We start from the raw sequence: 23,007 nt of genomic DNA, 5'->3' as shown, positions 1-23,007 counted from the left end.
TGGGCAATCCGTATTCTCATCGGTAAAGTATTGTAAACTGATGACAATATCGAGCTAATGGCTGCGAACGTCGAATCCATCTCATAAAACCACGTTCTATATTACATCGAAATAGGATTATTTTAGAAATCGATATGAGATTCAGTGTTCTAAAAATGTCTAGTACTTTGAATGTTATAGAAAATTATTTAGTGGATCTTGTAATGAAGCTTTATAAATGAATAACTTGTATTTTATCATAAATTGTTAAACAACAACCCCGTCTTAGTATTTATGAGAAATATGAAATCTTAATTATTTTATTCAAAAGATTTTAATTACGTTTTGTGCGTAAGTTCAGGACAGAACTGCCCTAGACGTGTGACGCGAGAAGATTTTAGAAATTTGTATTTTCATAAACGAAGTTAGAAACTAGTACTTGTGAGAACGGGAATTATTTTTCTTCGTCACACATTAAATTCGAAGTTTAAAGAACGTAGAATAATACTCTCTAACGGCTGGAAACCAGTAATTACAAGAACATTGTTAAAATCGCATTTGTTTGCAACGGTTGACACTGTATCTCGTCATGCGTACTCCGTTTAATTCACTTTACTATCTTCTACACTTTACTACTTCACTACTCATCTACACTTTCGTCTAAATAAAACATTCGATTTGAAGCTGAAAAAACGTAGATTAATCTCCTGTCATTGATAATAACAATAAACGACCAGAACACTGTTAAAATCGCATTTAATTGCGGAATACCACTATTTTTCGACCGGTGGCGCCATCCGTGGCGAATCGCTGAAACTACTAGCCAATTATATGGGTAGCTGTTTCAGCGATTAGCCACGGGTGGCGCCACCAGTCCAAAAATAATGGTTCTCCGCGATTAAATGCGATTTTAACAGTGTTCTGGACGTTTATTGTTATTTTCAATGACAGGAGATTAATCTACGTTCTTTCGGCTACACATTGATTGCTTCAGCTAAACCAAGGCTATCCGTATAATGGTGTACGAGCTGTCCAAAGTGAACTAACCGGGGTACGCATGACGAGATATACTGTCAACCTTTGCAAATAAATTGCGATTTTAACAGTGTTCCGGTCGTTTATTGTTATTGCCACTGACAGGAGAATAATCTACGTTTTTTCAGCTTCAAACTGAATGCTTGATCAAGACGTAACTTGTCCATAGAACGTTGGAAGAGCTATTTAAAGTGAACTAAACGGGGTACGCATGACGAGATACAGTGTCAACCGTTGCAAATAAATGCGATTTTAACAATGTTCTTGTAATTACTGGTTCCCAGCCGTTAGATAGTATTATTCTACATTCTTCAAAATTCGAATTTAATGCGTGACGATGAAAAATGATGTCCGTTCAGCGGTGTAAATGTAATCAAAACTTTTGCAATTGGGGTTGCCGCCCCATAAGGGGCTACGGTAATAGGGCATAACTAATTTTACTAATTCAGAGGTTCTGCACTATTGGGTCCATGCATTAAGTCCTGAGGGACAAGTTGAGACTAATGACGTTCATTTTAAGCGCTTAATTACTGAGATATTTGCATTTTTCCATCACTAGAAATTTTGATTCACCTGTCGATATAATTTGGCTAGCAGTTTGAAAGAATTGCCACGGGTGGCGCCACCGGTCGAAAAAATAATGGTATTCCACAATTAAATGCAATTTTGACAGTGTTCTGGTTGTTTATTATTATTTTCAATGGCAGGAGATTAATCTACGTTCTTTCAGCTTCAAACTGAATGCTTGGTCAACACGCGAGCTGTCAGCATAACGTTGGAAAAGTAATCCAATGTGAACTAACCGGGGTAGAACCCCCGTTGGAGACGCCAGAGACCCTGTGTGCTGAGAGCGTGGGGTCATGGAACCCCCGGTGGAGGCGCCAGTGTCCCCGTGTGGTACGCACGTGGGGTCACAGAACCCCCGCAGGGGCCACCAGACACCCCGTTGACGTTAGCGTGGGGTCATAGAACCCTCGGAGGAGATTTGTAGCTGGTAGTGCTACGTACATAAGAAATGGAATGAACATGTAGGCTACTTAGGAATGCATAAGAGTGAGTTTCAGCTGGATTAATGGACACCGACCAAGTCCATATCAACACATCTCGATTAAATTCAGAGAGATATACTTTATTGCTGTACGATGTGTTCTGAAATTGTTCACGTCCGACGCGACCGTTGCGAACAGGTCGCCGTTCAGGACGAGCCGCGCGAACGTAGCAACGATTGAAGGCCCCGCGAATCGTGTTGACACTTCAAGTCGCAGCAAGCGTGTTTTTCGCGTGAATAATCAACGAAAGAGGACTCATTCGGAGAAAGCGCTCAACCTGTCTACGATGACAGGTCGGATACGACTGACGATCGTCCATCGTAAAGCGCACAATACATGGGCCTGGTAAATGCCGATTACAACTGGGGCTCTGTAAAAGCACTGTACTTCACCGTGTTCTCCATGAATCTGGCCGGTCTGGTCGCCTTCGTGTTGGCCATTGTCTGGGCCGTGAGGTTCGAGAGGGGTTTCGGAGATTATCTGAACCTTGTCGCTCCAGGTTAGCCGTTAAAACGTTCCTTCGACGATCTTCTATCCCCGTCCTCGGGCACGTCAAACGATTTAGAGTGATGGATGACCCGTTAAACCAATCATGGTTGAACTGACCCTAACCTTTTTGCCCCCAAAATAATGTCCTAAACGTCGCAACTAAGGAGAGAACGGTCGGGGAAAGTACTCGGTAATCTTAACCGTGGGTTTCTGCAGTTGACGCGAGTCATGACATTTCACTTGATTCAACGATCCACAGAATTTCGTGGTCTGCAATCTGACGCAACTTACATTGTGTTTTGCGCATGCTATACATAGACGAGAATGGGAAAGTATTGAAACGATTTATTCGATTGATATATATTGATCGAACTATTACGAACACAAGGGCACACGAGGAATATTCCTGGAACCTATCATCACGTACGCGACAGACTTAAAATTCCGTCAAGCGTTGTTTCGGGAACGATGGATATGAGCAGGGATATTACGTCCAAACAGAACGTGTCTCAGTATTATCTATGACGCTCGTGTTAATGTCCCTGAAATCGATATAAAGCTTGCTTTGAATTTCGAGTATTCTATTACGATTGCATCAGGGTAGTCCCACGTTATATCCTCATGAGCAAACTCTGCTTTCGCTAGGGGAAAAAATGGCGTTGGACAAGGGCCTCCTAAAATTTGGTATCGGGAATTATTGAAATTCATGCCAAATTAACATTCGATTTAACATTTATTTCAGTACTTGAAATAAATTTACCAAGTGGTAGGATGCCTTTCTCTTACGCCGCTTGTTCCCCTAGTGGAATCCGAGTTTGCTCGTGAGTGTACTTAGAGCGAAACGATTATTCCAACGGATTATTCCCAACAGTGGAATATGTCCCTACGAATAATCGTAAAAAAAATACTCGTAGCTTAACGAACAAATCCACGACTTGCAGGTGACGGTCACGTGTGGGCCACGGTGATCGTGTCGGCGGCTATAGTCTGCTCCCCCGCCTACATTCTGGGAATGAAATCCTGCCTGTACCTGAAACTGGAAACGAGTAGAGTCGAGCTGGACGATCAGCAGAAGGTCGACGACAGCGTGGATCCACGGGACGCGAATCGTCTTCTATTCCTCCACGTGATCATCTGTTTGTTGTCCGGATTTCTGGTGGCGGTGTTGAACGCCACCTACCTGGCGCTGTTGAGCGGTTTCCAGCAGAAGAGCCGGGACGGCCTGACGGAGGCGATACAGAAATACGGCAGCGACGTGACGGTGAAGTCCCGAATGGACGCGGTACAGGCCGAGTTCGAGTGCTGCGGGAACAACGGCTACGATGATTGGTTCCGCGTGCCGTGGCTGAGATTATCGATTGACGAGGGGGGAACGGAGGACGCGGAGAAGGGACCTCGACTGGAAGAGCAGTGGGTATAATCGAACCAATTACCGTTCAATCGTGACCCCGTTTCCATTTTCGTTTCACGCGTGGACAATTGTACCCTCACGAGTAAACTCGGCTTCCACTAGGGGAAGAAATGACGTAGAAGGGTCTCCCAGCACTTACTAAATTTATTTCAAGTACAGAAATAAATGTTAAACCGAATATTAATTTGGCATAAATTTCAGTAACTCCCAAAACTGAATGGTAGGAGGCCCTTCGGGAACCTCATTTTTTCCCCTAGCGGAAGCCGAGTTTGTCAGTGTACTCGAGAATGTCTACACCTTTAATCCTTCGACGTTTTATGTATAATACTGCACATCATTTTTCCTTGGCCCTTAAAGTTACCACGACGCTGGAAGACTCGGAAGATCGGAATATACACCTAACTGCCCTTGATTGTTCGTTAAAGATCGGTCCCGGAGGAACAGGACGCGGAACAATCTACGTTTGCGGACGTGCCTTTTTCCTGTTGCTCCAACGACATACCGAAACCTTGCGTCCACCATGATATCCTTAGCCCGAGCGCCGCCTACGATTACGATCCTAAACGTCTCACGATCGCCACCATTGGCTGTCGATCCAAGATTGTAGATCGAGCCGAGACCATCAGGATATTTCTGTCGGGATACTTGGTCCTTTTATCCGTTTATCAGGTACTTATACGCGATCGTAAAGAGATTCGTATTGACGTTCACTGGCAACACGATTCGTTTCTCTCCCGACAGGTGGTGCTAGCGTTCCTGGCTCGTTTACTCCAAACTGCACACGGCAACGAATTGTACATAGGACCTAGAAAGACTCTGTACCACGTCTGGATACTCTTTGGGCCGGAGAACGCAACTGCAGACCCGATCCCGAAACGAAAAAGGAACGAGGAAGTCGGACCCCGAAAACGAAGCAAAGCCACTATTCGGAGGCGACTACCCTCCTCCTCTTTTTCTTCTTCGTCCTCAACCGTTGAAAGCTCGGACGGATTAGAAGAGATTGGCGTCGCGAGGAAACGTGACAAAGGGAAAAGGAACACTGGAAATATGTTAAACAAAATCCGTTCGAAGCTCTCCTCCGTCAAGTCGAAAAGCCTACCCTATGTTCTCAAATCGTCGACGTCCAAAAGGCTTCGAGTTCGTCAACGAGACGTCACACGATCGGAGGATAAAGCCGTAGGGTTCGTGGACAGGGTTGACACGGTAGATGAAGAAACGAACGCGTACAGGAAACTTCTTTCGCACCATATAACAAAGTCCGAAGTCGTTCAGAGAGATCAGTATCGCGATACGGAACAAACTTCCTCTCCAGAGGATTCCTCGATGATACTAGATCTACCAGCTCCGCCATCTCCTCCCCTGTTTCTCGTGAAATTCGCCGTAGAAAAAGAGGACACGGGAGTACCTGTAACAAAAGTGACAAACACGGACAAAACGTTCGTCGAGAGGATAATCGGTAACCTGAACTCGGGTAGACGTAGAAAGGTACTCGAGAAATTTGGAACAATCGAGAAAAAGAGCAACGAAACGCGACACAGGGAGTGTGGAGGGGCGGATAACAGCGGATCTAGCAGCGATCACGCGTCGGGCTCGATTCGTTACAAGAAACCGATTCCTACGAGATCGAATGCCGACGACGTCTACGACAGATTTCGCGGCAGCCTTCAGCACACCCTCGCCAGACGGGAAGCGGCCGCTCAGGCGCGAAGAGGATCCAAAAGAATCTACGCAAAAGTGCCAGACACGACGAGAAGGAACAGCCTACTGGCTAGGCTTGGCTGCAAAAATGTCCCACCCTCTTACCGTTTGCTCGCTAACGTCGAGGATCAGAAACGACCCACGTCTACAGTACATACCCTACCGCCTGCTCCTCCACCTCTTCCTCCACCTCCAATTCCATCGAATCCAGCCCCAGTCTGTCGACAACAACAATGCAGTATTTGCCATCGTCCTGTTCAGCAAAGCCCAGCCTCTTCTCGCGGCTCTCCCGTCGAGGATGTTCGACTATTCACCACAGCGCCACCCAGAACAACGCAGCGACCCCAGAGAACAGTTTCTCGAGGTAGAGGCAGCGTTCGGCAAGGAATCACGTGTCCCCGGATCGATCCACCGCCGTTTCGAGATCGTTCCAACATCCACGGCGGCGCTGCTGTTTGCGACAGGTTCCCGTGGAAGCGTCCGTGCAGCTAACACACTTAAACCTCCCCCCGGAACCCCAGTAACGCGTGTAAAAACTGTACATATAAGTAGAGAGAATGTTTTTTTTTTTTCTCATAAGAGGCACGCCGAAGAATTCGTGTTTCGCGCGCGGGCGGCACTGACAAGAAGTCGAGAACGCATCATCGTCATCCACAGGCCCCCTTGTACAATACTTGATGGTTTATTTTTTGCCGAGAAGTAAAATACACAGGCATTTGTTTACAATGGTACTCGCCGAAGATAAAACTTGCTTTACGTCTCTGTAATACATCTAGCGACAATACATCGGTACTAAAAAGAGAGAAGCTGATATTTTTCTTCGTTACGATCATGGTTCTCCGTTTTCACCCAATTTTACTTTACAAACGGTTTTTCAAACATAATTACCCCATCGCTGTGTCTCTATCTCTCGCTGCTTCTTTATTATTTTTGTCTCTACTTGTCGAGTTTAGTTTACAATGTCCGCGCGAGGAGTTCTCGCCCTAAATCCGTTCCGTCTCGAGAATACAACCAGAAGTGTGGACCAGGAAGGGGGGTTACGCGTCCCGAACAGATCACTGGAACCACGTTTCGTCCTCCCCCCATGGTCGTCGCGCACCTTGCACTTCTGCACGGTGGTCCCAATTGCGGTGAATCGTCAGCGAGGCGATCCTCCTCTACCATGGGCGTAGCCAGGAGTGCAGGAGGGACACTTGATCCCTCCTTTAAGGGAAGAAGGTGGCCTTTGCCCTACTCTAGAGAAAAAATAAAATTCTGCTACCTCCTTGGAGGAAAACAGATGGTCTTTGCCCTACTTTAAAGGATAAAAATTGTAATTCTGCTTCCTTCTTCGAAGAAAAAAGGTGGACCCTGCCTTACTTTAGAGGAGAAAAAATTGAATTTTGCTCTCTCCTTCGAGGGAAAAAAATGGCCTTTGCCCTATTCTAGAGAAAAAATTGAATTTTGTTCCCCCATAGAGGAGTAAAATAATATTATGAAATTTATCTTAAGATCAATTTTGCTCGCCCCTTGACCTGGCTACCTCCATATCCTCTACTATACCATTTTACATCGCCAATGTCCTAATCACGGACACACGCCGGTCTGCACGCGATTCTCAGGGTTCTAAATCGCTTCCACAGAGAGGCAGTCGAAGGCGACGACCTCGTCCTTTCTGGCTCGAGAGAAATTGCACGCGACCGCGAGTCGACCTTCAACCCCTATTAACGAAAATGATAGCTTGCATATCTCTGCAAAACCTCTATTTTTCTCGAAAACACTCGAGAATCCCGTCCCGTGCGACTTTTCCCGAGCTTCTTTTTTTGTTTTGTTTTTTTCTACGCTTCGAGAAAACTCCTCGGCTTCACCACATTCGCGTTCCTCTCATTCGTTCACACTGGGACAATATACTCTCGTTTCCGCGTCCTCTATCGATCTATCCACCGCCTACGCGTTCTCTAACTACTTACAATTGTATCTCTGCCTGTCGTCTATACAATATCTGAATAGGTATTTAAAAGGTCGCGTACCACATAGACCCGGTTGGAGGTTCGATATGAGTTACTCGTTCAAGATACGAGGTATATATATATAACCTTTTTAAAATAAGTATATATTATATATGTTTATATACATATATATATGTATACTTATTCATCGAATAGGCGGTGATAAATAGTAACGACGAAGTAACAATACAATATTGCTCGATCCCGTATCATATAATATATATATATATAATAATAATATAACGATATTATTCGCTTGCGAATAAAGTAGCCTTTTCGCCACCCATTTTCTCTCTCTCTCTCTCTCTCTCTCGCACTTTCACACTCTTTTTTTTGTTATTTCTTAAAGAGCTACTTAAGAAAAGGGCTCAATCGCGCTCGTTCCGTTCATGTACACATGTGTCTCTGTTTGTCTGTCCCTCCTCTGTATGTATATTATTTTTGGATATTTTGTGTATCTATCTAGAATCGTACGTGTACGTGTGTATGTTCTCTGTTCTTTTGCCCGGGGTAAACGATCACGATAGGCCTAAAGAAAGTCTCGAGTCGCAATCCACATCATGCTCTTCTGCCCTCTCTTTTTCTTTCACACTCTCGCATTCACTCGTTTATTCTCTAGCCCAGTTTCCCTAAACTCTCCTCCTGCTCCTCTCATTCCTCCTTAGTACGTTCGTCCGGCGAAGCGTCCAAGGTTTTCTAAAATCTCTCTGCGAATCTCCTTCCTCTCTCCTCCGTTAACTCGAAGAAAAGTAAATCGAAACGGACAACGTGATTCTTTCCCCATTGTGTTACCGTTATTTCTACGCGACTCGAGGGAGCTATATACCTGTTGTAATGCATTTTGCGTGTGTAAAAATCGGGGGAAAAAACCAAAAACAAATCTATCATGTACTGTGTGACTGTGTGTTCGAATGTTCGTTACGCTACAGCTCTTCCCAAATGGAGATCAAAATTCACTCTCTCGCTCTCTCCCTCTCCTCGCTAGGGGCTATTCTTTGATACTACCAGGGGGGGGGGGATCAACGTCAGCTCCGACAGTGTCTCAGCGTTCTCTTAAAAGCTACAGAGGTAAGTGTACAGACGCGAATACTGTTTTAAGGCTGACACAGGCTGCTTAGAGAAACATCGTCTGCGATTTTTTTGGTTACGGTCCGCGGTGTCCTCGTCTGGTTCCTCGTTAATCGCAAAACTACACCCAAGTGGGGGTAGAGTACTATATATATATATATACGTATCGACGCAGTTAGCGCAGCGGGTCGAGAAACGGAACCGACCAAAAAAGTTGCTCGACTAAATCGATCGACTGAGGCAACAAGCGATATACTTACAAAGAGACAGACGTAAAAGTCGAGGGACGAGGATACCCAGCGAACCGCGAAACGAAATTATTAGGGCGAGGGTGGGGGGAATCTTTCTCGACATTTCGAGCGATCACACTCGTTCGTTCGTACAATACAAAGTGTATACAGTTATTACTTCGCTTCGTGTAAATACAATAATGTACAATCCCCTCTCAGTGTAATTCCTCCGTTAATCATCGGTCATCGTGTTGAATCCATTCGTTCGTATATTTCTCTCGCTTCCTTTCGTTTTTATTTGGAGTTTAACCTTACTGTGACCTCGGTGCGTTCGCGCGCACGCGCCGAAGAAACGGAATCGATCTACGGCTCTACGATGATGAAAATCGAGAGACAAAACGACCAACAAAATTTTTTCTTCTCTATCTACACATTAAACCGCGGTCTAATCATCGCGGGGCGTTATATATTCCTGCTTCGTTGCTTCGGTTTACGGTCGTCGAATCCTCTTCCATGCTCTGCAATCGCCCCGATATTGCTATCTTTCTCTCCTACTTTCTCCACCCTTTACTTCGTGCTCTGTGTTCCACCTTCTCTTCTGCTCGTGCTTCCTCTACTCTTGCTGGTTTGGCCGTTCCACGCCTTTTTCACGCTTTCGAGGGAACCGGTACAGGTTCTCGATCGGTGTTCGTGTACCGACAGAGGTAAAGGATAATTCGTCCCGCGTGTTTTCGAGCGTGTACCCGACGGAAACGATACGAGATCATTATCGAAACTGTTCCAAACGTGGAAACAAACAAAAAACATCGTCTGATTTTACCTAACTTCGCTTATCCACGACTTCACCAGTGGTTCCATCATCTGATTTTACATAGGTTAGCTTATCCACAAATTCATCAGTGGTTCCATCGTTTAATTTTACACAGCTAAGCTTATCCACGACTTCACCAGTGGTTCCATCGATTGATTTTGCATAGGTTAGCTTATCCAAGAATTCACCAATGGTTCCATCAATTGATTTTGCATAGGTTAGCTTATTCACGAATTCACCAGTGGTTCCATCGTTTAATTTTACACAGTTAAGTTTATCCACGAATGTCACCAGAGCCAGCGTATCATTTCCGTCGTGCCACGCACATTCGACACCACGCTGCTCCTCGCTACGACCTACTTGGCTGCTGCTGCCATTCGAATTACGCGCGTCCGTCTACCTACGTATCGATCCTTACTACTGTACACGGATATCTTGGTCGTAACGCTAATCGTGATAACAAATTACACGGTATGTATTTACCTACAATAGGGGGGGGGGCCTCGCTGTGCGTATGTGTGTCGTTCACGCGTGCAACACCACACGCTGTGCGGTCTATACTATTTTCTCCGTCTATATACATATACATATATATATATATATACACACTATATATGTATATATATGTATATGTGTGTCTGTCCTCTCGTGTCTCTCTTTGATTCTCTGCGTGTATATATAATATATGGCCGGTGTATGTATGTATATATGCCGTCGCTTGGTATATTATACGTGTCTCCTTTCTCTCGTATGCGCCTTTACAGCCCCCCTCTGTGTCTCTTTTGACAATATACACATAGAAATGTTGTATGCAACACGCCTGTTGTGTTGTTTTCTTTCTGAGGGTGTGTGTGTGTGTGTGTGTGTGTGTGTGTGAGTGTGTGTATTGTTTGTGTGGTTCTAGGTTGTTGATCGTAAAATAAGTACAGCGTGTGTGTCGTGCTCTCGTACAACCGATATCGTGTCTTCTACTGCTGTGTACGTGGTATCTCGCCGATGGTTAATAATTAATCTTTAACCCTTAAACAGGCGCGCGCTGATACTCGAAGAACGTTTGTTTGTATGGTTTTTTTTTTTTCATTATTATTTTGTACATGATCTAACGGATTCTAGGTTTCTATATTACTCGTTTTTTTATTTTTCCGTTCAAAATTAGAAATGTTTCTCGACTCGATCGTGAATCACACCACGCTAATCGTGAGAGGAAGAACTTGGATAAACGTGCATATATCGAAGACGAAAATTCTTTACAACTTGCTCTCTCTCTTTTCCTCTGTTCGTTCGTTTACGAAACGCTATCCGTTCGCATGGAATTGACTTGACGCGTCGCTTGTGAATACATACAACGTCTTTGTAAATCGACTGCAGAGAACAAACTACTGAATCTGTTTATTTTTTTTTTTTTTTTTTTTTTTTTTTTTTTATTTTTACTTTAGAGACTCTGGATTTAGGTCTAGATAATTCGAAAGTAGTAAAACTTGCCCCCTTAAGGGTTAAAGACGATGGTGGAATACGTACGTTCGAGCCACGCAGACTTCCGCAGACGGCGGCCTCGAACTGTCGTTGATGGAACGAGAAGCGGCAACGTAACCGCGACACCGTACCGAAAAATCATCAAAATATACTGTATTTGTGTTGGATGGAGAATAAAATAACGTACAATACGAGTGAGCAGTCTACACGATCTGAAATTTACTTCTCACCGTTCCACGAAATCAAAAGACGCACAACTTAAAGTATACTGATAATAACAACAACGCATTCACGCTCGGGGCACGAACAACGATAAATCGTGAGACGAAATCGTTAACAGTCTACGTTCGAATCTTCCGCGACTGATCGAAAAGCAAACGAGAGAACGGAAGATCCGAGAAACGAAAATAAGGACGGAACAAAATAACACGTTTTGTCTTTCGTCTGCAACAATCTACCATTACTCGGGGTATTAAAAAAAAAAGAAAAGAAAAACAATACAACAGAATTGAACTGCGGAGAACGAATGATCGAGAGTATCCGATACGTGTCTATATGACTATTGTCGATATTGATTTTACTGTTGACACTGGTGGTTTTATTGTAGCTGTTGTTTTTGTTGTTGTTGGATGTAAGTAGTAGTTGTGGTGGTGGTGATGATGATAGTGGTGATGATATTATTGGTGCTGTTGGTGGCCGACGGGGTACGGGTGGTCGAGAGTAGCCTTACTTGAGTAGCTGATGGGCTCGCTCGTTGGCCACCTTTATCCTCGTCTCGTTCGAATCGCCCTGCGTGCCAAAAAAAGAAACAAACGAAAGATCGTAACCCAACTCAGCCCTGTGTATCAGGATGATGTTATTGTCGGTCTGGTTACTTCGATTAATCTCCATCTCGGTTCTTGGGTCGTCGTCGTCTCTCGCTCTCTATCTCTTTCTCTCCTTCACACACACACATACACATACCCTCGCGAGCAAACTGAGCTTCCGTTAGGGGAAAAAGTGGCGTAAGGGAAGGGCCTACCACCACTTGGTAAATTGATTTCAGATACTGAAATAAATGTTAAATCAGATGTTAATTTAGCATAAATTTCATTAATTCCCAATACCAAGTAGCAGGAGCATGGTAGAAGAGCCCTTCCACTAGGGGAAAATGTGACGTAGTGGAAGGACTTCCTACCATTTAGTTTTGGGAGCTACTGAAATTTATGCCAAATTAATATTCGGTTTAACATTAATTTCAGTACTTGAAATAAATTTAGTGAATGGTAGGAGACTTATCTTCTACGACGCCATTTTTTCCTCTAGTGGAAGCCGAGTTTGCTCGCGAGGGTACACACACACTTTCTCTCTCTCTCTCTCTCTCTCTCTCTCTCTCTCTCTCTCTCTATCGTTCGTCTTCAGAGGCCAGAGAGAATATCGGAGGACACGACAGAGTATTTTGTTCACCCACCATAGGCAGCAACGACAACACAACGATGACGACGACGACAATCCTGTGGGGTTTCATCCGACAAATAAGATTCCAAAGAGTTAGTTGTGATATCGTACATATAGGTAGAACGCTGCCGTTCGAAAGTCTGAGATCGTTCCTCTTTAGTGTTCAACCAATCGATGGTTGTTACGGTATCCTCGCGAGCAAATTCTGCTTCCGCTAGGGGAAAAAGTGGCGTAAAAGTGAGGGCTTCCTACCATTTAATTTTGAGAGTTACTGAAATTAATGCCGAATTAACATTCGGTTTAACATTTATTTCAGTACTTGAAATAAATTTACCAAGTGGTAGCAGACTTTTCTTCTACGCCACTTTTTCCCCTAGCGGATATTTCGAAGATTTCGGAGTATATAAGAACCTACCATCTCTCCTCATTGGAGGGAAGAACCAAGAATAAGTCAGATCAGAAAAAAATTCGTTTAAAAATGCATTTAGAAAAAAACAATGCAGAAAGGTCCAAAATAGATTAACCCCATCAAAACCGTTCGTCATTCGAGGATTAAAGGACCCAAAAACTGAATCCATGTTGCACACACCTCGGTTGTCTTAACCCTTTCCGGTCGTATTTATCCCAAACACGTGTAATTTGATGGCCGAGACCAGACCACTATAGACAGAAAACTATAGACCACAGGCGATCCCAAAGTTTCGACAGGCAGCACATCGCGCGTGGTCGGTAAAAGTATCCGTAGAAATCTGCCGTACCGACCGAACGACGGACAAACAAGATGATGTGTGGTGTGTTACAAGGGCGGGGCGGGGGGTAAGTACAAAACTAAACGGCCTGTAGGAGGATGGTTAAGTACGCGGGGCCGGGTCACGTATAAAGAGACATACACGCGTGTATACACAAAAACAAGCGCCCGTTTTGCCAAAACTCTCAGCGGAACGAACTCGATGATATTTCGTTGTGGCGGAAACACAGGTGAATCGAGTTCGAGAGACCATAAACAACGAGTTTCGTCGGTTCAACGGGGATGACGACGACGGTGTGTGGTGTCCGACCGACGACGAGAAGGCAGAAGAAAAGGGGTGTGGTCGTGGTAGTGGTGGTGGTGGTAGTGGTTGGTGGTGGTTGGTGGGCGTGTGTGAGCATATTTAACATATTAATTATCATTGGAGTATATAATATATATATATATATATATATATGTATATACATACGCGTGTATGCATATACATATAGAAAATTTTTGGGTGCTGTTATATGGCTCGAAGGAGACGGGTTTTACACGCGGGCAGAGAGACGCATTTTACTTGAGCAGGGCGTGCGCACGCTGATTCGCCACGGCTATCCTTGTTTCGTTCGACTCGCCCTGCGGATTGACCATAGTTCGGATTTGATCACAAGGTGCGGACATAAAGAGAGAGAAACAGATATATGTATGTATATATATATATATAGAGAAAAAATTCTTTGAATCGAACGCAAAAAGGCAACAAGTGTTTTGAATAACAGAGAAAATAAACGAGAACGGAAGAAAAGTAGAAGAAAGACAGTGACAAAAAGGGGGCGGGGCGGGCGGCGAATGTGGCGAACAAAGCGTGACCGCGAAAAGAGTATGGTGCAATAGTAAATTTTCTTTTCTTTTTTTTTCGTGATTCTTGCTTCGTCTTTTTCTCTTTTCATTCTTGTCGTCCCGATTGGTTTCGTTTGATTTTCATTTTCTTTTTTTTTGCGGTATGTGTGTGTATGTGCGCACGGCCGAACATAGATCAGACAGCCCGTGATTGGTGGGGGTTAGGGGGGTGGGGCATACGAAGAGAATGACGGTTTGTGCGATGACGCGGAGGGAGTAAAAAAAGGGCGCTATTCGTGCGGTGCACGTGCGTACGCATGCCAAAATGTGAAACGAAACGATCGTCTGTGATCGTGCATCCGTCGATCTTTTCTCGATACGAACTGTTTGAACCGGTTGAAAGCTTCGAACAGTGTTCAAACTGTTTGATCGTGCGTTTGAAACGTTCAAGATGACCACACACTGGTCGAACATCTTGTGTTCGAAGCGACCAAACACTGTTCAAACATGTGTGTTTGAATCGTTTTAACTGTTTGAAACGTTCAAGATGACCAAACACTGTTCAAACATGTGTGTTTGAAACATTTGAACTATTTGGACCGGCCGAATACTGTAAGAACTGTTTGAACATCTTGCATTTGACCCAATAAAACCCAGTTCGAACTGTCTGAACATTTTCTGTTTGAATATGTCCAAACACGTTTGGACTGTGTGTTCACAAACGTATCACTATATATCCATAACGTTCATCGCTTAGCTTCTCGCCTTCCCGACGATCGTTTCGTTCACGTGAAATAAAACTTCCGTGCCAATAGAAAAGAATGTGTACACTTAGAGTAGAGAGGAACGTTCTATCGAATGCGTTCCTCACAGGGGAGAAAGGTGATAATCCATGTAGACCGCGTGGAACCGTTGAGCTCCGACTTCGATGAGAGCTCGCGGACTACTCTCGTTAGAGGGAATTCGTAACAGTTTCGTCGAATGGGTCGCGAGTCAAGGATCATATTCTCAGGAAGAAGGGTGGGTAGAACGGTGGATGGTATGAAACGGAACGCGTATTCGTACGATGCGTTGCCTATCGTCGTCAGAGGAACAACAAAAACCAGAGATTAATCGTTTCACATCTACGATGAAAAAATGAGCTTCGCCGTTACTCTTCGGTTTCGTGTATCACGCGCGACAGGCAGCTTTTCGATTCATCACTTTTATCGATTCACCCTTAACTGGTCAGCTGGAGTTTCTGCGGACGCAATTGAAATTTTTAGAATATGTCATTCTTATACAATAATTAGTTATACTGCCTCTCCGAGCTATAGTGACTTTAGGTGTAACCCTTTTAGTGGGTGTGATATGTGATTTACATTTTCAAAAAAATTGACCACCTCTGGACGCTCGACTTGCTAATCGAATCCCTACTGTTTTTACGAAGTCACTATAGCTCGGGGAGACATTATACAGGGATGCCTGTTTAGTTCGATATTCTCTGACACAAAAGTGTAAAGCAACCAGTTATGTACTATGTGATAATATTTCTGTATACAGCAAAAATTGTGCAAACAGCAATAAGATTTACACCTGACCAGTTAAAGGTTAGACTAGAGCTGATTCGCGTCGGTACTCGCGATTACCACGACGACCCACACACGCACGGGTCTATTATCCGGAAGGTCACGAGAGGGAACATCGGGGGGGGGAACACTCAGGCTGTAGGATAATCGAGGAGGGGGGGTCGTGTTAGAAAGCGAAAGCGACGACGAACGGTGTGTTTTGTGCATCGCTTTGAGCGCGTGCATATCGTGGTGTGATTAAAATCCACGCATGCTCCGTGGAGAGAAAAATACATAGCGGAGCTAATCGTACAGAATTCACGATCGTCGTTTTCATCGATCCTTTCCCGTTCCGGAGCTTACTGCCTCTTGTCGTGGTGTCGACAGCGTAACCCGCCAAGCATATATCGTGAAAATATCGAGCATACAGGATGTCCCACGATAAGTGCCGTTTGATATAACCACTGAACGATAGGCGATAGGACAAAAATGTAAGGAGACTTTTATCATCATTTCTTGTGTAGAATATCACCGTGTAAAAAGATTTTTTACCTTCAATTTTTCTGGGGCATACTAAAATCATCCCGTATATATTCTTTTTTTAAATGGAATGATATATTTTTGTCAAGGTCATTTCAAAGACATACACGCTAAACTTCTGTACTTCCATAATACCAAAACAAAACTATAGCATTCCATTTACAAAACACAAAATGACCTTAGTATGACCTTGAAAAATTGGAAATAATTTTTTCCCACGTTGATATTCTATACAAACATTGTTGATGCAAATTCTACTTACATTTTCGACCTATCATCTACCGTTCAGTGGGTATATTAAATGGCACTTATCCTGGGACACCCTGTATATGTCGAGCAAGCTCCGAAATTTCCGTACGCGATTTCTTTTTTTTTTTCTTTTCGCGCCGATCGCCGACACGTCGCCGTAGATCGACAGACACGCGGCGACGGTGGCTGCGAATCGAATTGCTCACCTTGCGATTGATCCTGTCGATCTGCCGGTTTTGATTCTCCAGCTCGCTGCCCATATCGATCGCCATGTTTCTCAGATTACCGATCATCGTGTTCACCTGGCCCATGTTATCCTCCATCTCCGTTTCACGGGCGTCGTTCGTGATCTTGCCGATATAACCACCTTGGGGACCGAGCCCGTTGCGTTCGTCCATCACGCGCTGTGGTTGATTGTTCACCACTTTTCCGTCGTCGTTGCCCTTCCATGTGCCTTCGTCCTCCTTGAAGCTGGCGCTTCTGTAAACCGAAATCCGATTAGCGCTTGCAACCACCACACGAGTTAACAGCGCACACACATACAACCGTCGAGTGTTCGAAGTTAGGCGTGTAGTCGTAAGGAGGGGCTAATGGTAAAGTTAGTCGAGTGTTTAACAGCGTCGACCCTTTGCGGATCCTATCACGATAATACGGTGTAATTCCATTGGCTAGTTTGTTGTTAGGCTTTACCGAAGTCGAATAATTATATATAGATAATTGTACGAGAAAGTACAGTAGTTCCCGGTTAATAAAAACATTTTTCCCCGTTTATTAAACGCGTTTTTCCTGGCTTAAAAGGGTGTTCCAGTTTAGATCTTTCGAAAAAAATGCTTTCCAAAGTATGTCCATAGAAGGATTTGTTTACTACACACAGTAAAACAGCTGTTCGAACTTTCGTCTCTATTTTAATCAACCCCAATGGTTCTCATCTTCGTCTCCGACACGCTCAAAAAGATACTGAACTGAAGAGAGCGTAACACAGCTGGAAGTTCCTAGCATACCACTTTCCCTCGATAACTGCGCGTCACGGACTCGAGGCTTACGCCAATCAACCGGGCACTACTGTAGCAACGATCAACCTGAAAGATCTCTAATATATCGAGATCTTGACGAGTCTGCCCATCCGCAAAGAGTCAAAGCTCCCGTGAATGTTTCCCCGCGAGTTTCAAATCGATGTGTCGTTCGCAACGAGAAACGTTGCTCAGGGAGTATCGCGGTTTTATCAGTGCTTCGCGGGATTTCAAGCAAAGTGAATTCGGTCGGCTGGCAGATTGAGAGATAGCTGTAAAACAAAAGGCTCCGGTTCGTGTAGTCAACGGGTGAAAAGGTTAAAGGGATACGGGACAGCCCTACTTGTTGCATGGAAGAACGCAGAGACCGCAGCACTTTTCCATTCCGGTGAGATTCTTCTCGGCCTCGCGCATGTCGGCGTTGATCTGGTCCATACCCTCCTCGATTCTGTCCAGTTGCTCTGTTTCATCGTACGAGAACAGATCGTTAATATCGTTTCTCGATAATTCGTTAATTTCGTTTGAGAGGTTCGAAAGGGAACGACAGACAGCACCGCGTACAGGATAAATAAATCACCGAGAAATATGTATGTGTTGCGCTCTACACCCACGCGTGGTGCTCAACTAAAGGCTTGTCGAAATTGACGGTCGAGGGAACGAAACTGAAAAACTTTGTCTGATTCCCTTTCGAAGGTAGTATTTTCCTTTTTTTTTATAAAAAAAAACCTGGATTGAATCGTCGTTTGTGATCGTTAAAAAAACTCTAGTAGGATTGTGGAGATCTATGATAGATTTGTAGAAATCATTTTTGAAGATTGTTATTAGGTGTACCAATAAGTAATCCACTATTTCCTTTTAATAAAACGGTGGTAACGTTACATACAAACACAGTTTATATTTCAAATACCTCTTTCTACCATCAAAATGGCGACGAGCCAATTGAAGAATGCCTGAAATAGTATAGATTCCCGATTTATTTGGAAACAAGTATTGAAATTGACAAAATACTGTGGAATAATTATTCGTACACCTGATATATTATTGTAAACGATATTGCACTCGGAAGAATATTCCACGAAGAGCCTGGTTCCTCAATCCCAAACGACGATCAGCAATCTTTGACCTTTAAGAGACATCGTCGAGAGTATCGCCAAATGTCTTATTCGTTTTTGATGTAGGATACAAAGAAATGTTATCTAATCAATCCTTGAACAAGAAGAAAAAAAAAGTAATTTTTCTCGTTAGAGTCTGACAGAGCCCAGAAGGTAACTGACTTTAACACAAGAAATTGATACAATATATCGAGGCGATGTCTCTCGACGAACAATCCCTCGTGAATTAAAAAGTAAAAAAAAAAACGTAAAACGAGTGCAACGTGAGTGCATCAGCTAAGCAAAGAGTCTCCCTACTAAGGGTTTCCTAAAATCCTTACGGTAGGGAGGGGGGTGAGTAGCTCTGTAATGTACTTGGGGGGGCGAGGGGGTGTAACGGTGGGTAATTGTCTAAGGGTGGCTGGGTTACGTATCGAAACCAAGTATATATATAAGGGTATCCCAAAATAGGTGTAAGTCCTTGGAGGCGATAATTCCTGAGGTGATTTGAAACAACTTTTTCCTTGGCGAAAAAGTTCTCCGAGGCTTTGTTAACGAGATATTAACGAAAAACTCCGACCAATCAGAGCTCAGCTGGCAGACTCGCGCTCCGATTGGTCGGGGTTTTTCGTTAATATCTCGTGAACAAAGCCTCGGAGAACTTTTTCGCTAAGGAAAAAGTTGTTTCAAATCACCTCAGGAATCACCCCCTTCAAAGATTTACAACTATTTTGAGTCACCTTGTATATGACGAGTAAGAGTCTATATAACGCGATTGATTGCAAAACACATGTGCCGATAATACAAGTGAGTGTGAAGTTGCAAATAGCTGGGTTTATAATTGACTTACACACCCGTGGCGGAAGTAAACGAAGAAAGAGAGAGATAGATAGAGAGGCGTATATAGAACACGTGGCGCGCGTGTCGGTGCGACCCGATACAAATCTGTATTTACCTACACACACGTTTCTCCTAGCCTTTCTGTGAATTTCTTTTCTTTCGTGTCTGTTTTTTCTGTTGTCTAACGCTGTTTACGTTGTTTCTGTTTTCCGTTCTTTTTTTTTTTTTGCTATTTGGTTTGTTTGTTTCCACTCTCTGTTTTTGTTCGTTCGCCTTCGTGAGATAGAGAGAGATCACGTTCACGGAAGGACACGGAGTAAAGAGAGTGTACAGGAGAAAGCTGTCGGAGAGAACGATAGGACGCAGAGAGAAAGAGAGAGAGAGAGAGAGAGAGAGAGAGAGAGAGAGAGAGAGAGAAAGATATACAGCAAGAGTTGGGAGTGGAGGTTCAGGCAAGAGAGATAGATAGAGATAGGCAGATAAAGAAGATAGTTAGAAAAAGAAGTGGAGAAGGTGCTGGAACGAGAGAAGAAGAGCAGAGCAGAAAGAGAACACGATGATCGCAAAATCATAAGGGCAGAGGAGTTGTTATATCAAAATTACGAATGAAAACATCGAACGGTTAAATAGGTTACAACGGAAACAGGGGATGGTGGGGGTGGGTTAAGGTTCGAGAGTGGAACGTAAGAGTAAGGGGTTAAACGAAATTAATAATCGATGATCTGGGCACGGTGAGGTGTTGGTGAATAGATGTCTGGAAACGAATCACGTGGTCGTTTTGGTGCTTTTTTTTCTTTTTTTTTTTGGTTCAGTATTTGGCCGAGTACTCGATTGGAAACTACGCCCGATGGAGAAAAGGCGGGGGTAGTTGTTGCACAGTGTGTCTGGACGATTTTACACGCAATTTTAGTGTCGTGTGCGAGCATATATCTAAACAACACACGCGTGTAGATATCGTATATGGGGTGGGGGGTGGGATCGTATTCGAATACACGATCGTTTTGCTTTTACTGTGTCGGGCCCGAGACCAGATACATACAGTGGGTAGAAAAAAGTATTCGTACACCCTTTAAAACAGAACAACTCTTTCAAAACTGCACCAAGTGACTTGAGTTTTTTTGTGAGCTTAGAAGGGTTAGTGTATTAAATGATGTGTTAACAAAAAGTTGCAATTCGTCGGAATCGCGAAGAAAATAGTAAAGGTCGCCTTTTGCGACTTTGTTATCTGAGATTGTAATAAGAATTTGAATTTTTATGTTAGTTATATGCATGCTGAAAATTTCGTCGAAATTGTTTAACATTGTTATGAGATACGAACGGTTAAAAATGGTGAAAATTGCAGTTTTTCGCGACTTTTGACAAACTGTAGTATATCTGTAGATTCTTGTATCTTTCTGTATTAATCGATTTCAATAAAAATTGCATGCGTGTATATAGCTGGCATAAATCTTCGAAATGTATTTATTTAGTATCAGACAAAAAAGTTGTAAAAAACGACATTTACTATTTTCTTCGACATTCTGAAAAAAAGGAAATTTTTCAAAATTTTTTTAACACATCATTTAGTAAACTAATCCTTCTAACTTCATAAAGAAACTCAAGTCACTTGGTCCAATTTTTAAAGAGGTATTCTGTTGTAAAGTGTGCACGAATACTTTTTTTACACACTGTACATATTATGTATATACACAGAGAAAGATATACAGGATGTTTTCGAAATGGTGGTACAACCCGAAAGGAGGCGATCCTACATGCAAAAGTTAGTCGAAAATTTGGAATAACATTTTTTCGTACGATGCTTTGTTTTCGAGGAAAAATCGAATTTGTAAATCTGTGGTGCAACTGAATAGGACTTAGCTAATTCGTCTGTTAATTACATTCTGTTTCTACTTATTGTCACTACGAATATACAGGGTGGCCTAAAAATTCACATTAATTATTTTCTAAATAAATATACTTCTTAGAAATTATTTTTAATTAGTTTTGCAGATTACTCCCTTCAAATGGCCACCATTTTGTTCTTAACAGTAGCAGGGGTACTTTCTAAAAAGTTATTATACTTTAAAATGGTCTACCGACTTTTGGACCACCCTGTACATGCATTAGATGAATTCTGAAATTTGATTATCCTAGAAACGAAGCATCCTACGAAAAAATGTTATTCTATATTCACCACTGATGTTTTCACGTAGAATCCACATACTTTCTACTTGTACCACAATTTCAGAAACACCCTGTACATACATATATGGATATGTATATATATTTCTTTGTAAAAAAAAAAAAAAAAAATGGAAACCGTTTCGTGGACGTCTGGATAAGTTTAATATGTTTGTTATGTCTAGATTTGAAATGGCTTACCGCCTTGCTCGTCCAGCATTACGAGGGTTTTCATCCCGACCTCGTGGCTCTAAACAGGCAACCGACCAATCAGCGACTGTGATTAACACACGTGACCAACAGGAAGCACACACCGTCGACACGCCACCCTCGCTTCGCTCCGCGGAACAATTAATTTTTCAACCCCTGTTTCTCACGTTGCGTGTCCACCGATCATCCCCTAGCCCAATGACCACGTGGCCATTAAAATCATCGTTTCAAATTAATTCGTTAAGGAAATGATTAAGTTCACTTTTGAAAAATTATCGTAGAAGTAACAGGCAAAATAAGAAGTTGCGTTGAAAACGAAGTTTAATCTCGAGGCGATTATAATTGAAGCAAAGGTTCTCCACTTTTTTTTTTCCATGAGATTCGGATACAGTGTTGCTTCCTTTTTCTGTTCTTTTCCAATTTTTAAGGTCACATTTTCACTTGGAATACCGATCATGGAGAACATGTCCGTCGGAGGAGCGAGAGGGCGCATACGACGACGATAGTCATCCTGACACATTAATTCTATGCAGATTCAGGCACTGCTGGAGGACCCAGGATATCTTTAACACTTGCCAGAGTTCGGGTGCAGACACACCGAAGGGACCATGGAAATGTTGGATTTACCAACCGAGAAGCAAGAAAAAACAAAAAAAAAACAGCTCGTGAATTCTCCGATCGTGAGCATCGAGGATCGTCGAACTCGTCCGACGTGAAACAGAGATAGATAGAGAAAGATGGGAACCTCCTGTTTCGCTTGAAACTTTACGATTTTCGTCCCAAAGCGAAAGGTGAACGAACCTGGAACTGGAACCGCGCACGGTTACCGATCGACGAAGCGAAGAAGACGGCGAGATGACGATCTCGATCTCAAAATACGATCCGAATGGTGTTGGTAAATCCAACGTTTCGGGAGCAGAAGAACATATTCAGGGGAGTTAAAGGGGTTCCAGGAGGTCGGCAGAGAGAAGGGGGGTCTCGGTTGATTGCACGTCGATCTGTGAAATTTTCAACATGAAAAAAAAAAAACAGATTAGAAACAATTACAAGATAGCACCTCGATGTGGCGGGAACATGATCACAGGTTCCAATGTATATATATATATATATATTATATAT

At 43.3% G+C, this 23,007-nt stretch overlaps 2 protein-coding genes across 5 annotated transcripts in view; one reads left to right on the top strand and one right to left on the bottom strand.

Moving 5' to 3' along the window:
- Positions 1–2,399: 2,399 nt before the first annotated feature.
- On the top strand, positions 2,400–6,231 carry LOC107194560. Its single transcript, XM_015584200.1, has 4 exons — positions 2,400–2,562; positions 3,494–3,962; positions 4,389–4,632; positions 4,705–6,231. Exons 1-4 carry the CDS (start codon positions 2,400–2,402, stop codon positions 6,151–6,153), a joined length of 2,325 nt encoding a protein of 774 aa, XP_015439686.1. The 3' UTR covers positions 6,154–6,231.
- Positions 6,232–8,649: 2,418 nt separating this feature from the next.
- Positions 8,650–23,007, bottom strand: part of LOC107194968 (synaptosomal-associated protein 25) — a 34,418-nt gene continuing 20,060 nt past the window's right edge. For 3 of the 4 annotated variants that reach the window (XM_015584688.1, XM_015584689.1, XM_015584687.1), the window contains exons 5-7: positions 17,931–18,048; positions 16,784–17,057; positions 8,650–12,020 (exon numbers count right to left, since the gene is read on the bottom strand). In XM_015584688.1, the coding sequence (XP_015440174.1) occupies positions 11,958–12,020; positions 16,784–17,057; positions 17,931–18,048 (455 nt within the window). In that variant the 3' untranslated portion in view covers positions 8,650–11,957. Of the gene's footprint in view, positions 12,021–16,783; positions 17,058–17,930; positions 18,049–21,879; positions 21,929–23,007 lie in introns of all 4 variants that reach the window. The other variant, XM_015584690.1, reaches the window with a different exon arrangement.

Source organism: Dufourea novaeangliae, unplaced genomic scaffold, assembly GCF_001272555.1.
Source record: "Dufourea novaeangliae isolate 0120121106 unplaced genomic scaffold, ASM127255v1 scaffold8, whole genome shotgun sequence".
In the NCBI taxonomy this organism is placed as follows: domain Eukaryota; kingdom Metazoa; phylum Arthropoda; class Insecta; order Hymenoptera; family Halictidae; genus Dufourea; species Dufourea novaeangliae.
Note: the sequence above shows the minus strand (reverse complement) of the source record. Positions and strands in the feature narration are given on the sequence as shown.